Below are 10,107 nucleotides of genomic sequence, written 5' to 3'. Positions count from 1 at the left end.
TAGCGAGCAATTTGGTGCGCGCAAGACTGCCCAGCTGTTCCTCGAAAGATGCCGAGTACAACTTACCCCATTCACACGACCGTAAAGGTACCTTTAGCTAAGGAACCTTTATCCTCTGCGGCCAATCAATCAACGATCTTCCGCGCGCTGCGTGTGCTCGCGACCCAAGAGCACGTGCTGATTCGCCGATAGCAAAGGAACCTATGTTAAAGGTACCTTTATGCTGACCGTGTGAATGGGGTTAAAGCGCTGTGGGCTGCTCAAACAACCCGATGCGCAACCCGGGGGTGCTTTTTCACAAGTTTCCAACGGATCGGAAATTGGAGAAGGTGTGGGTGAACGCTGTTTGACGAGTGGACTTTGGAAAGCCTTGGACGCCGACCCCCAGATCGAAGCTCTGCTCCGATCATTTTTCGCCGGAGAGTTACGAACGAAACCCACAGGTGTTGTTTGCTTGTGGCTTGTCAGCGAAAGGGGTCGAGGCTTAAAAAGGATGCCATGCCGTCGCTCTTTGCCCATCGTACATGTACAGAAAAGGAAAACATAATAAAAGTATCCTGATCAATAAATAAAACAGTCATTGTCAAGTGCAGTGCTGAAGATTGAGCGTTCACGCTCCATTGAATATATGTTGAATGGGGAATGGTGGGCCTGTAGAGTACAACCACTAACTAGCTCCAAACACTGAAGTTTGTAATGAAAAAAAAAACAATGTTCTGCTTTGCGTCACTGCTTGTTTACTACGCAATCTCGTGCGTAGTATTCAGGTCCGTAACGACTACTAGCGAACAGCCGGCGCGTGAAGGTCATGCGATATAAACATTCGCCTCCCAATCGTTCGAACCCGTTACGCAGCAGTATTAATTAACATTGCGCTTGTGAATACCACAAGGGACTTTAAAGAAATCGCGAAAGTTCGGATTTGTAAGTTACAACTCTCTGATTTACTCGAGTTAGGCTAGAGGTAAATATAATATTTCAAAATTCAAAAAAAAAAAAAAAAAAAACGCTTCCCTTAGTCAAAAGTTACGAAGGAAAACTTAAAATCCTATGTGTTCGAATAAAAAAAATTGTTATGGGTGGGGGTCGGAATGCGGAAGGGAAAGAAAGTTTTCTCACCTTGCTAACGTTCCCTGTTTTCCTTTATCACCCACAAAACTTTTGCTAGCCTTGAGAAGAAAATGACTGCCCAAAGAACTTTTATTTTTTATTTTTTAGTGCGGCAAGTTTTTTTTTATTTGTACAAAGATTCACTACCTGGACGAACTTATGTGATGAATTAGTGTCGTAGCTTACAAATTCGGTTTTTACGCGCCTGAGGAAAACATAATGAAAAAACAGACGTCTACAGCTTAGCACACGTCTGTTCGGGCGTCGCGGCCCGCGCCGGAGAGCCTCAAAGCTTCGTGTCTGAGACTGACCCGCAGCGCGAAAGCGAGAGGGCCCCCAGTACTGTATGTCACTGGCGGCGCGGCGTAGAGCAACGCCGCTCCATCCACGGAGCCCCGATGACAATTTAGGCCTAGCGACGAGTGCGGGAGACCGCCCGCACGCCAACAGCTGCCGAGTACGGCACCGAACGAGTTCACTCGTTTTCCAGTCGTTAGCTTTTGGGTATACAAGCAACGAGCACGGCACGGCATAGCGCACGCGCGGCGGCGGCCGCTGTGTACGGCACGGAACGAGTTGACGGGTTTTGCAGTCGCTAGCTTTTGGGTATACGCACTAACTCTCGCTACATATGCTCGATAACTACCACGTATACAGAATTAAAGCAAAATCAGCTTACCTTCTATCTTTAGACGGCTAGCGCAACAGAGGTAGGTGCCGCTTGGACTGCGTACTCGTTGAAAGAGAACGATCTTGACGTCACGTTCACATAGCGGCTGATTTCCAGTGTTGCCGGAACCTCGAGCGGCTATAGTTTCGGTTTTGTCGGCCGCGCCCCAACCAAACCTTTGAGACGTCGATATCTTTAAAACTACGCACAATAACGAGACAAAAATTACACCTTGCAATTCAGGGGCGCTACCTGCACTAAAAACAGCCATATTCCCAAAATCGAAAGTATGGACCGGAGTTGCCCTTTAACGATTCGTCGAGGGGAACCTGTTGGTACGCATCCTTCACGTCCAGTTTCGAGAAGTATTCTCCGCCATTCAGTGATGCGAACAAGTCCTCGATTCTTGGGAGAGGGTAGTGTTCAATGCCACAGGCAGGGTTTAGTGTGACTTTGAAGTCCCCACAGATACTCACGGAACCGTCTTTCTCCATCACCCGCACGATGGAAGTCGCTCATTCAGAATGTGTCACCGGCGACAGGATTACTTCTTGGCAGAGACGGTCGAGCTCAGCTGCAACCCTGTCTTGCAGCGCGCAGTAAAGAGATCTTGCCTTGAATAATCTTGGTCTGGCGTCTTGGCGAAGGTGCAGGTGCAATGGTGGTTCCAGGTCCCTCCATTTCGCCTACTCCAGGCTTGAACAACTCGCCAAACTTCGTCTTGAGTTCGTCGACCCGGTCTTCCAACTGAGCGAAGTTGATCTTCTGGAGTAGACGCAGCGCTCCAATTACGTCGCGGCTGCACAGACTCGGTCCAATGCAGTCCAAGACGTAGACTGACGCCTTTGCACTCGATCTCTCCTTCGTGTTTCACTGTCATGTGGAGAACTCTTTTAACGTGTAGGGCTCCCAGGTAACACAATAGCTTCGTCTGGCAAGTGGTCATTTTAGGCCTTGACTGATGGTTTTGTTGGTAAACACTTACCGAAAGGACTGGTACTGAGTAACCTGTTTTGACCTACATGTTGACAAGAACTCCGTTCCAACTCAGCGGTATGGTCTATGGGTTGTGCTGCGGCAGTTCACTGACGCTGTTGATCGCGCGAAGATCCAATATCTGTCTAGTCGCCACTGATGTGCATTTTAAGAGTGACGGTGGCTCAAGATGCGGTCAAGTGAGTTTATTAGAGGCAAAGAAAAGCGTCCAGCCAAAACCAGCACAGAGCATCTTCTGCCTGCCGGGGGCGGTGGTGGTCAGCCGCTGCTTATGTTTCAGCCAGGAGAGGGAAATTCCGCCGGGCCCCGCTCGTGAAACCGGGGGTGTCGGGTTGCTCTCCGTCGGTCGGGAAACGTAGCTCGTACCGCTGGCTCGTACGGCGCGCACGTAGCACCACGCAGCAAGATCTTTAATCTCAACAGCAATATGAAGCACACGCCAATATTGTGAATTTAACGCAGCGCCGATCTCCCTTCTTATTTCACGAATAAATTATCCAAAAAGCAACAAGCCCTTCTACACCGGTTACGAGCCAACTGCACGTCTGCTAACAAGTCACTCCATCTTATCGAAAAAACTGAAAATACCACAATGCAATTCATGCGACTCGATCGAAGGTAGGTAACACATAATCTGGGACTTCCACGCGCTAAGTACACAATGACCTACGTTCTCTAGCACATTGAGGTTGCTGCACATGTCCCCAGGACATTCCTACGCTCTACTCTTCTGGATGGGCTCCCGGACGAAAAGGATTAACATAATTAAGGTCCTAATCGATCTTTTAGAGGCAACCAATCACGCATCCAAGCTTTGGCTTCTCTCAGTCTATCTGTGTACCTGAAATTATCAATAGTGAAAGCGGCGGTGATGATCTGCTGTTGGCCGGGCCGGGCCTTGTGCGCTGGGACCTCGGTGGAGCCTCGGCTGGACGAATTCAGAACCCTTCTGAGAAACGCACGCGCGGGCAGAGATTTAGACCGGCAGTGGGGATACATACAACCTGTCGCTTCCACCACAGAATTGACTTATATGTATAATACTGCATCCTCATCATTACATCCTAATTCCCACACACACCCCTCTTTTTTTCTCCATCCCTGCAAGACGACGGATATGCCCTCTCCATGGGTGACAACTGCGGGTCTTGCACCCCCCCCCCCCCCCTCCTTACATGCCCTCAGCATCTTCCCAGAGCACTCGACGCTAGCAGGTCATTCTTATCACGAAAGTGATTGAAAACATAATCCGTACTCTGAGTGTAGAGATTATTTTAATGTTCACGTTTCCAGACCAAGCCTCTCATGAATCATTCCATAGGTAGAGCCCTAACTTGTTTGCAAACTATTTGTCTAATCATACACCTCGTCTATCCGAAATAATCACTTCACATGCACGCTCAATGTCGACGTCAGTCATGGACGCTGACGGACGTCCGGCTCCTTCTGTATCGCTGACACCTGTTAGTCATTTCTTAAACTTCTGCATCCATTCATGCACGCTTCTTTACGACGACAAAGTATGTAAATAGTTCGCAAGGGTGGTTCTATTGTTGGCGGGGATTGACTGCCTGCGTGTTCTGCAGGGAAGTGAACACACATACCTTTTTGGGGAATTGGTGCACTTTTGGAATTCTCTCTATCTCCAGAACCCCCATTGAAATTAGATTTGGCAAATAAAATCTGTGTACAGCCATGTTGTGCTAAATATTTCCAAACATCCTATGTATCTTAAACCCGCAGCAGAGTTACAAATTAAGCACGCGTTCGATATATTTAAGTCGCTGAGCGGAATGCTCCATTAGGTTTATAAAATTACTGCTTACTTTATTAATAACTTCGCTTGTTTTGTAGCGCCCTTCCTGTTATGTTATTTTCTGCCTTTATGTTAGCCGCTAAATTTTTTTTAAGTTTTTTTTTTTTTGTTTTAAGTTTTTTCTAAAAGACTGCAAGGTAGAGCTTCCCCTCCGGGTAGTGGTCAACAAAAATGGCACCTGGCAAAAATTGGTATCTTCTTTCCTTCGAAATGCTTTGTCGGCCTTGGAAGTTAGAAGTTCATTCTCACTACGTTCTTCAGATTATTTGGTTACTGAGCTGCAGCCCTTTCATGAGGGACCTTGTTCGGCCTTTTCGATGGATATAAAGGACCTGTATTATTCTCTAGATCCCAACACTCTTCTCAACCGAGTTAGTAATTTTTCGGAAAACGACCTCGTAAGGTTTCAATTACAGTCTGGAATTTCGGTACCGGATTGCCTTTGAATTTTAGAGTTGTACCTCCAGGCAACGGTGGTAAAGTACGATAGTCAAGATTTCATTCAAAAACAAGGAATATGTGTTGGTTCGGCCAAGGCCCCAGTCCTTTCGGAGATTTACCTTGGCTTTTTGGATACGCGTCAAGTTGGTCTCATTCAAAGCCGTTCTTCATCCTCTTACGGCGCTATGTAGACGATATTGTCACGGGGAGTGACCAAAAAACAATAAATGACCAGGAAGAAATGAACGCGTGGCGAACGTGTGCCAAAAATAAAAGGGTACAAAAGAAAATAACAGAGCGTCGCGGGCGTCGAAATCGTCGTAACAGCAGAGTCGAACGCTGGGGCGAGATTGACTGCAGATCGCCACGCGGAGCCCCTTATGTACTATCGCGGACAATATGAGCTGAAACAGCGCTCGGGCCTGTTTACGGTACTACCTGCGCCGCCTGTCGCATCGCTCCGTAAGAACGGTGCACCCTGAGGCCGAGATAAATTCTCACTTGCGCTCACTGCGCCGCTGCGCTCTTCCGACCGTCTGCTAGCGAAAATATTGGCCGACGGAACCACCATCACGGTGCGTGTGCCGTGTAGCTAATGCTCATGTTTTCAGGTAACATGCAATTCAGTGCATCTCAAGAAAGCGCCGAAGGGGAAAATGCGTTGTCACTGTCGTATCTCCTCGAGGAGCGCTGCCTGACGAAGCTGCCTTGGACCCCAAAAGGAGCCGATCTAGATATCATGGAACAGGTTTGGAGGCGCATCAGAGTAGCCATGTCACGACGTCCCCTCCACCGCGCCACTGCACACAAATTGTCGAACGAAATGGGAGGTGAATGGGAGTGTGTTCGGGCCGAGCCAGAATCCGTGGCCGCGCTCTATATTTCTTACCAGACAGGATGAGAACCGTGGTCGCGGGTCAGGGGAGAATGACGCGGTATTCTTTTGTAAGTTTTACTGTCGCTCAGGACCCCCTGAACCGGACTTCTGCCGATTGGAACAAAACTTGATGCTACGGTTGCGACACACTGTTTGGCGCCGTTAACCAGCGCATAGTTTTTGAGGGGTGCCTCCTTCATCCCGATCTTCTTGTATAGTGCAGTTAAACTTCCCCGCCGACTATTAATCTTTTGTGTCTGACATTGTCCTCTGTAAATATTCCTTCGATGAAGTTTCGAGCTCCTTCTCTTGGCAAAGATATGACTGTTTGTCCAACTTTATTAAGACAGTAAATTTGTAAAGAAAACACTGGTGCGTTGTCAGTAACTTGTTTTGTTTGCAGCAAACACGTGCGCCAAGTAATAAAGGAATGATATTTTGGAAGTGTTTCATACCAATTAAGGTTACAAAACCTTCTCAGTAACATGTATGGTTACCGTTTATTTTGAACAGCTGTGATCAAAGGGAAAAAAAAAGTAAATATCTTGGAGCTGGACTAAATCCGGTATAAAGATTTTGGCCTATATTTTACGATGTCCTATTTTGTGAATGCACTTAATCAAACAAAAACAACCTGCAACGTATTTTGATGCGATTTTGAAGAACAACTATGCAGCTGCAATTTAAGATACTGAAATATTTTTCTTCACCAGTCAGCGTTTTGTCTACGTGATTCTATGCGATAAAGTAAAGTAAATCAATTGCAAAAGAGGGACGAAAAGTGTAATCTTTTGTCCCCCCCCCCCCCCCCCCCCTACCCCCCAGTCTCGGGGTTTTGTTCAAAATAAATTTTCTTAATCATTTAAGCAAATCCTGGAGCCCTATGTTGCGCTTTTTGGACGCCACGGCGACTAGGGAGAATTATGTGACGTCAACAACGCAGCAGACGCAGATTGGATGTTGATTGGTGATAGTCGCTGATGACGAATTTCTGCAGATGAAAACAAAGCTCACTTTTTTTTTTTTTTTCCTTCTGCAGAAATTCGTTGTCAGCAACTCTCACCAATCAACCTCTAATCTGCGGTTGCTAGGTTGTTGACGTATCTTACTTCTCCCTAGTCACCGTGGGCGTCCAAAAAGCGCAACATATGCCCTTGGGCGCTCGTGAGATGCAAATAACTGAAATGAAATAGTGCCTGATGTCGGCAGAGGGCTTAAAACATCAGCAACGAGTATACCTGACGAGCGCAGTACACGTGCGAGGTCTGACTTCGTCAAAGTCTGCAAAAAAAGTACTGTCCTGATTTGTTGTTTTTGCTAGATCGCTTCTGTTCCTTTTCGTTCGTGAAATAGAAGCGACGCCAGCTGCGCTGGCACCGAACACAGAGGCACACTCACAAGCGCTTCCGGGAAAAACAAGCACAGTCGAACATGGCTTCCGCGAACTTCGGCTGGGATCTCTTTGACATCCTTCCCCGGCGTGACCCCCGCACCAAGGGTTGGGTGCTGGTCGGCAACAAGACCTTTCTTGTCACAGTAATCACCGGCTACGTGTACCTAGTCAAGATTGCCGGACCCAGGCTTATGAAGACACGCAAGCCATACAATGACCTCAAGCCGTTCATCCTCCTCTACAACCTGTCCATGGTCATCGCCAACGTCTACTTCGTCACCAACTTCTTATCCAGATCCTACCTGGGAGGTGGTTACAACATTGTTTGCCAGGGCATCGACTTCGAGGCTAGGGACAAGGTCACTATGGAGTACCTGGAGCTTTGCTGGTGGTACGTCTGGGTGAGAGTTGCCGACCTCCTGGACACCGTATTCTTTATTCTCCGCAAGAAAGACTCCCACGTGTCTTTTCTCCATGTTTCACACCACGCCATAGTGGTTTTCAACTGCTGGTACGGCCTCGCCTACGGTGCAGACGGTCAGCCCGCCCTAGGAATCTGCATTAACAGTTTCATACACGTCATCATGTACTCGTACTACTTCCTGTCTCTTCTGGGACCCAGTCTCCGACCGTACCTCTGTTGGAAGCGCCACTTGACGCAGCTTCAACTCGTACAATTTGGCATCATGTTTGCTCACGACCTGATTCCGCTTTTCGTCGACTGCGGCTACCCCAGGTTCCACATGGCGATTGGAATCGCAGAGCTAATCGTCATTACTACCACATTCTTGCGTTTTTATGCGTGTGCGTATCGCACACAGAGCGACCTCAAGGGCAAAGTTCAGTAATTAAGGAGCCAGCTTTTCTTTCGTCGTTTGTAAGTGTGCTGGTAAGAAATCTTTGAGCGAAAAAGTCTGTCGGATAAATCTAGCCACAATACACAAAAAATAGACGTTTACAATTCTCTGTAATACCGAAATAGAGCGCAGCTTTTGAGGAGGAGGAGGGGAGGGTAGGGACGGGGAGGAGGGGCATACCCTTCCCTCCATACTTTCCTCTCCTTTTCCCCTCCAATTTAGCGGGAAATGTTTGCAAACTTTCCCGCCAAATTTAGCGGGGAAAAGTTTTCCGGTAAATTTAGTGGGGGAAATTTTTTGCTAAATTTAGCCAAGAAAATATTCTGCTAAATTTAGTGGGAAAATTATTCCGCTAACTCCTGTGGCAAAATTTTCCGCTAAATTTAGCGGAGAAATTTTTTAACTGAATATAACGGGGAAATTATTAAGCTAAATTTAGCGAGAAAGTTTTCCTGCTATATTTAGCGGGGGAAGTTTTGCGCTAAATTTGACGTGGGAAAGTTTTGCGCTAAATTTAGCGGGGGAATTTTCTCGCTGACTTTAGCGGGGAAATTTACCCATAATGCAACGCGCAGTTACACCGACGCCGACGAAGGCGACGTCGACGGCGACGCCGCTCTAGCCGTAAACGTGCGCTTAAGAGCTGCGCTCTAATATGACGTAGTAATGGTATGTCTGGTTTGATTTGCGATATAATGACTAAAAAAATAATAAGGCAAAACGTCCCACAGGTCATTGCTTCATGTCAAGTCGATCTATATTGTTGGGTGAAAAGTGCTGCTACATATTGTGGGTTGCTCTTTTATACTGCCGCCCCATCGATCGAGGACCTCTCCTCGGCTTCCCACACTCCCCCCCCCCCCCCCCCCCCCCCCTTTAAGGCCCGGTCTTCGGGGGGCCCCGGGTGCTCGGGGATTCACTTGTCTGGCCTAGGAGTTCCTCCACCTCGGCCGTGATGGCGACGTCGGGGGTCGAGGTGGACGGAGGTGGCAGGTGGGCCACACCGGCCCCATGGTTTGGGCCGGAAGAGGTGGAAGCGGCCGATGCGGTAGGGGCCGTCGTGGTGGCGAGTTCGGCGGCGGCAGCTGCGGCAACTGGTGCGGCGGCACGGTTCTCGAAAGGCCGGGCTGGCTGAACGGAGGTTAAGGCAGCGGGAGCCAGAAGGTCCTGGCGGCTTGCTCTCAGGGTCTGGACCGCTGCCGCCACGCTGTCCGAGAGGGGCCGTGCATTCCTCAGGTCGAGGTGGAGTCGACCTGCTTCGTGGGTTTCCAGATGTTTGATTGGGGTCCCGGACACCCAGCAAGTATCCGGCGCTCCCGAGATCCGTGGCGCCAACGGCTGCGTGTGGACACGGAACGGGTGTGAAACTTCATGGTCGAGCTGGCCGGGCGTGGTCTGGGTTGCTTCTTCCGACGCCGGCGAGAGACGAAGTGGACAGCCCTTCCTTTCTCCCACGCCGTCCACATGGCCACGGTGTGGAAAGGGGGCCGATTTCAGGCAGGTCCCCCCATCGCATACACACCCGCTCCGTCGGCACGGGGCAGACCCCGTGCCGCGATGTTATTACGGACGGGGTTGTCCCGTGCCACGCAGGCGTCCTTGCTGCCGGGCTCGCGGTGCCTGCAGAGCCAAGGCGGCGTTGGCCAGTTCCGCCATTGGGCCGACCTCGGTGTTGACGCCTCCTTGGTCGGCCGCCGCGAGGGTTTGGTCGACCGGATCCGTGCCTTCCCTCTCCGGGGACTGGCCCGTTCGGTGGGCCTCCTGGGTTGGGCCCTCTGGGACGGCTTCTCCAAGGAGTAACCCTGTGTAGAAAGAACACTGTTAGAACACTGGAAAATCATTACTTTCTGCGGCTGGATGTCGCGGCGCGGTAGTTTTTCATTTACTATCTTCCCCCATCGCGACGGTCGTACCCCTTAAAGTTCGTGATGTGAACTGGACCCGACT

General features: G+C 49.3%; 1 protein-coding gene across 1 annotated transcript; it reads left to right on the top strand.

The window, feature by feature from the left end:
• The first annotated feature begins 7,109 nt into the window (after positions 1 to 7,109).
• LOC115328747 (elongation of very long chain fatty acids protein 1-like) lies at positions 7,110 to 8,151 on the top strand. Its single transcript, XM_029990141.3, has 2 exons — positions 7,110 to 7,166; positions 7,264 to 8,151. Exons 1-2 carry the CDS (start codon positions 7,110 to 7,112, stop codon positions 8,149 to 8,151), a joined length of 945 nt encoding a protein of 314 aa, XP_029846001.3.
• The last annotated feature ends 1,956 nt before the right edge of the window (positions 8,152 to 10,107 follow it).

Source organism: Ixodes scapularis, unplaced genomic scaffold (assembly GCF_016920785.2).
Source record: "Ixodes scapularis isolate PalLabHiFi unplaced genomic scaffold, ASM1692078v2 PGA_scaffold3__209_contigs__length_174095766, whole genome shotgun sequence".
Lineage (NCBI taxonomy): Eukaryota > Metazoa > Arthropoda > Arachnida > Ixodida > Ixodidae > Ixodes > Ixodes scapularis.
This window is presented reverse-complemented; position numbering and strand designations above follow the sequence as displayed.

Bases quoted from the DNA above. Each gene is read 5' to 3' on its own strand.
- LOC115328747 (XM_029990141.3), top strand. From the start codon at position 7,110: ATGTCGGCAGAGGGCTTAAAACATCAGCAACGAGTATACCTGACGAGC. The intron at 7,167-7,263 runs GTGCGAGGTCTG...TTCGTGAAATAG, and splicing joins ACCTGACGAGCGCAGTACAC to AAGCGACGCCAGCTGCGCTG.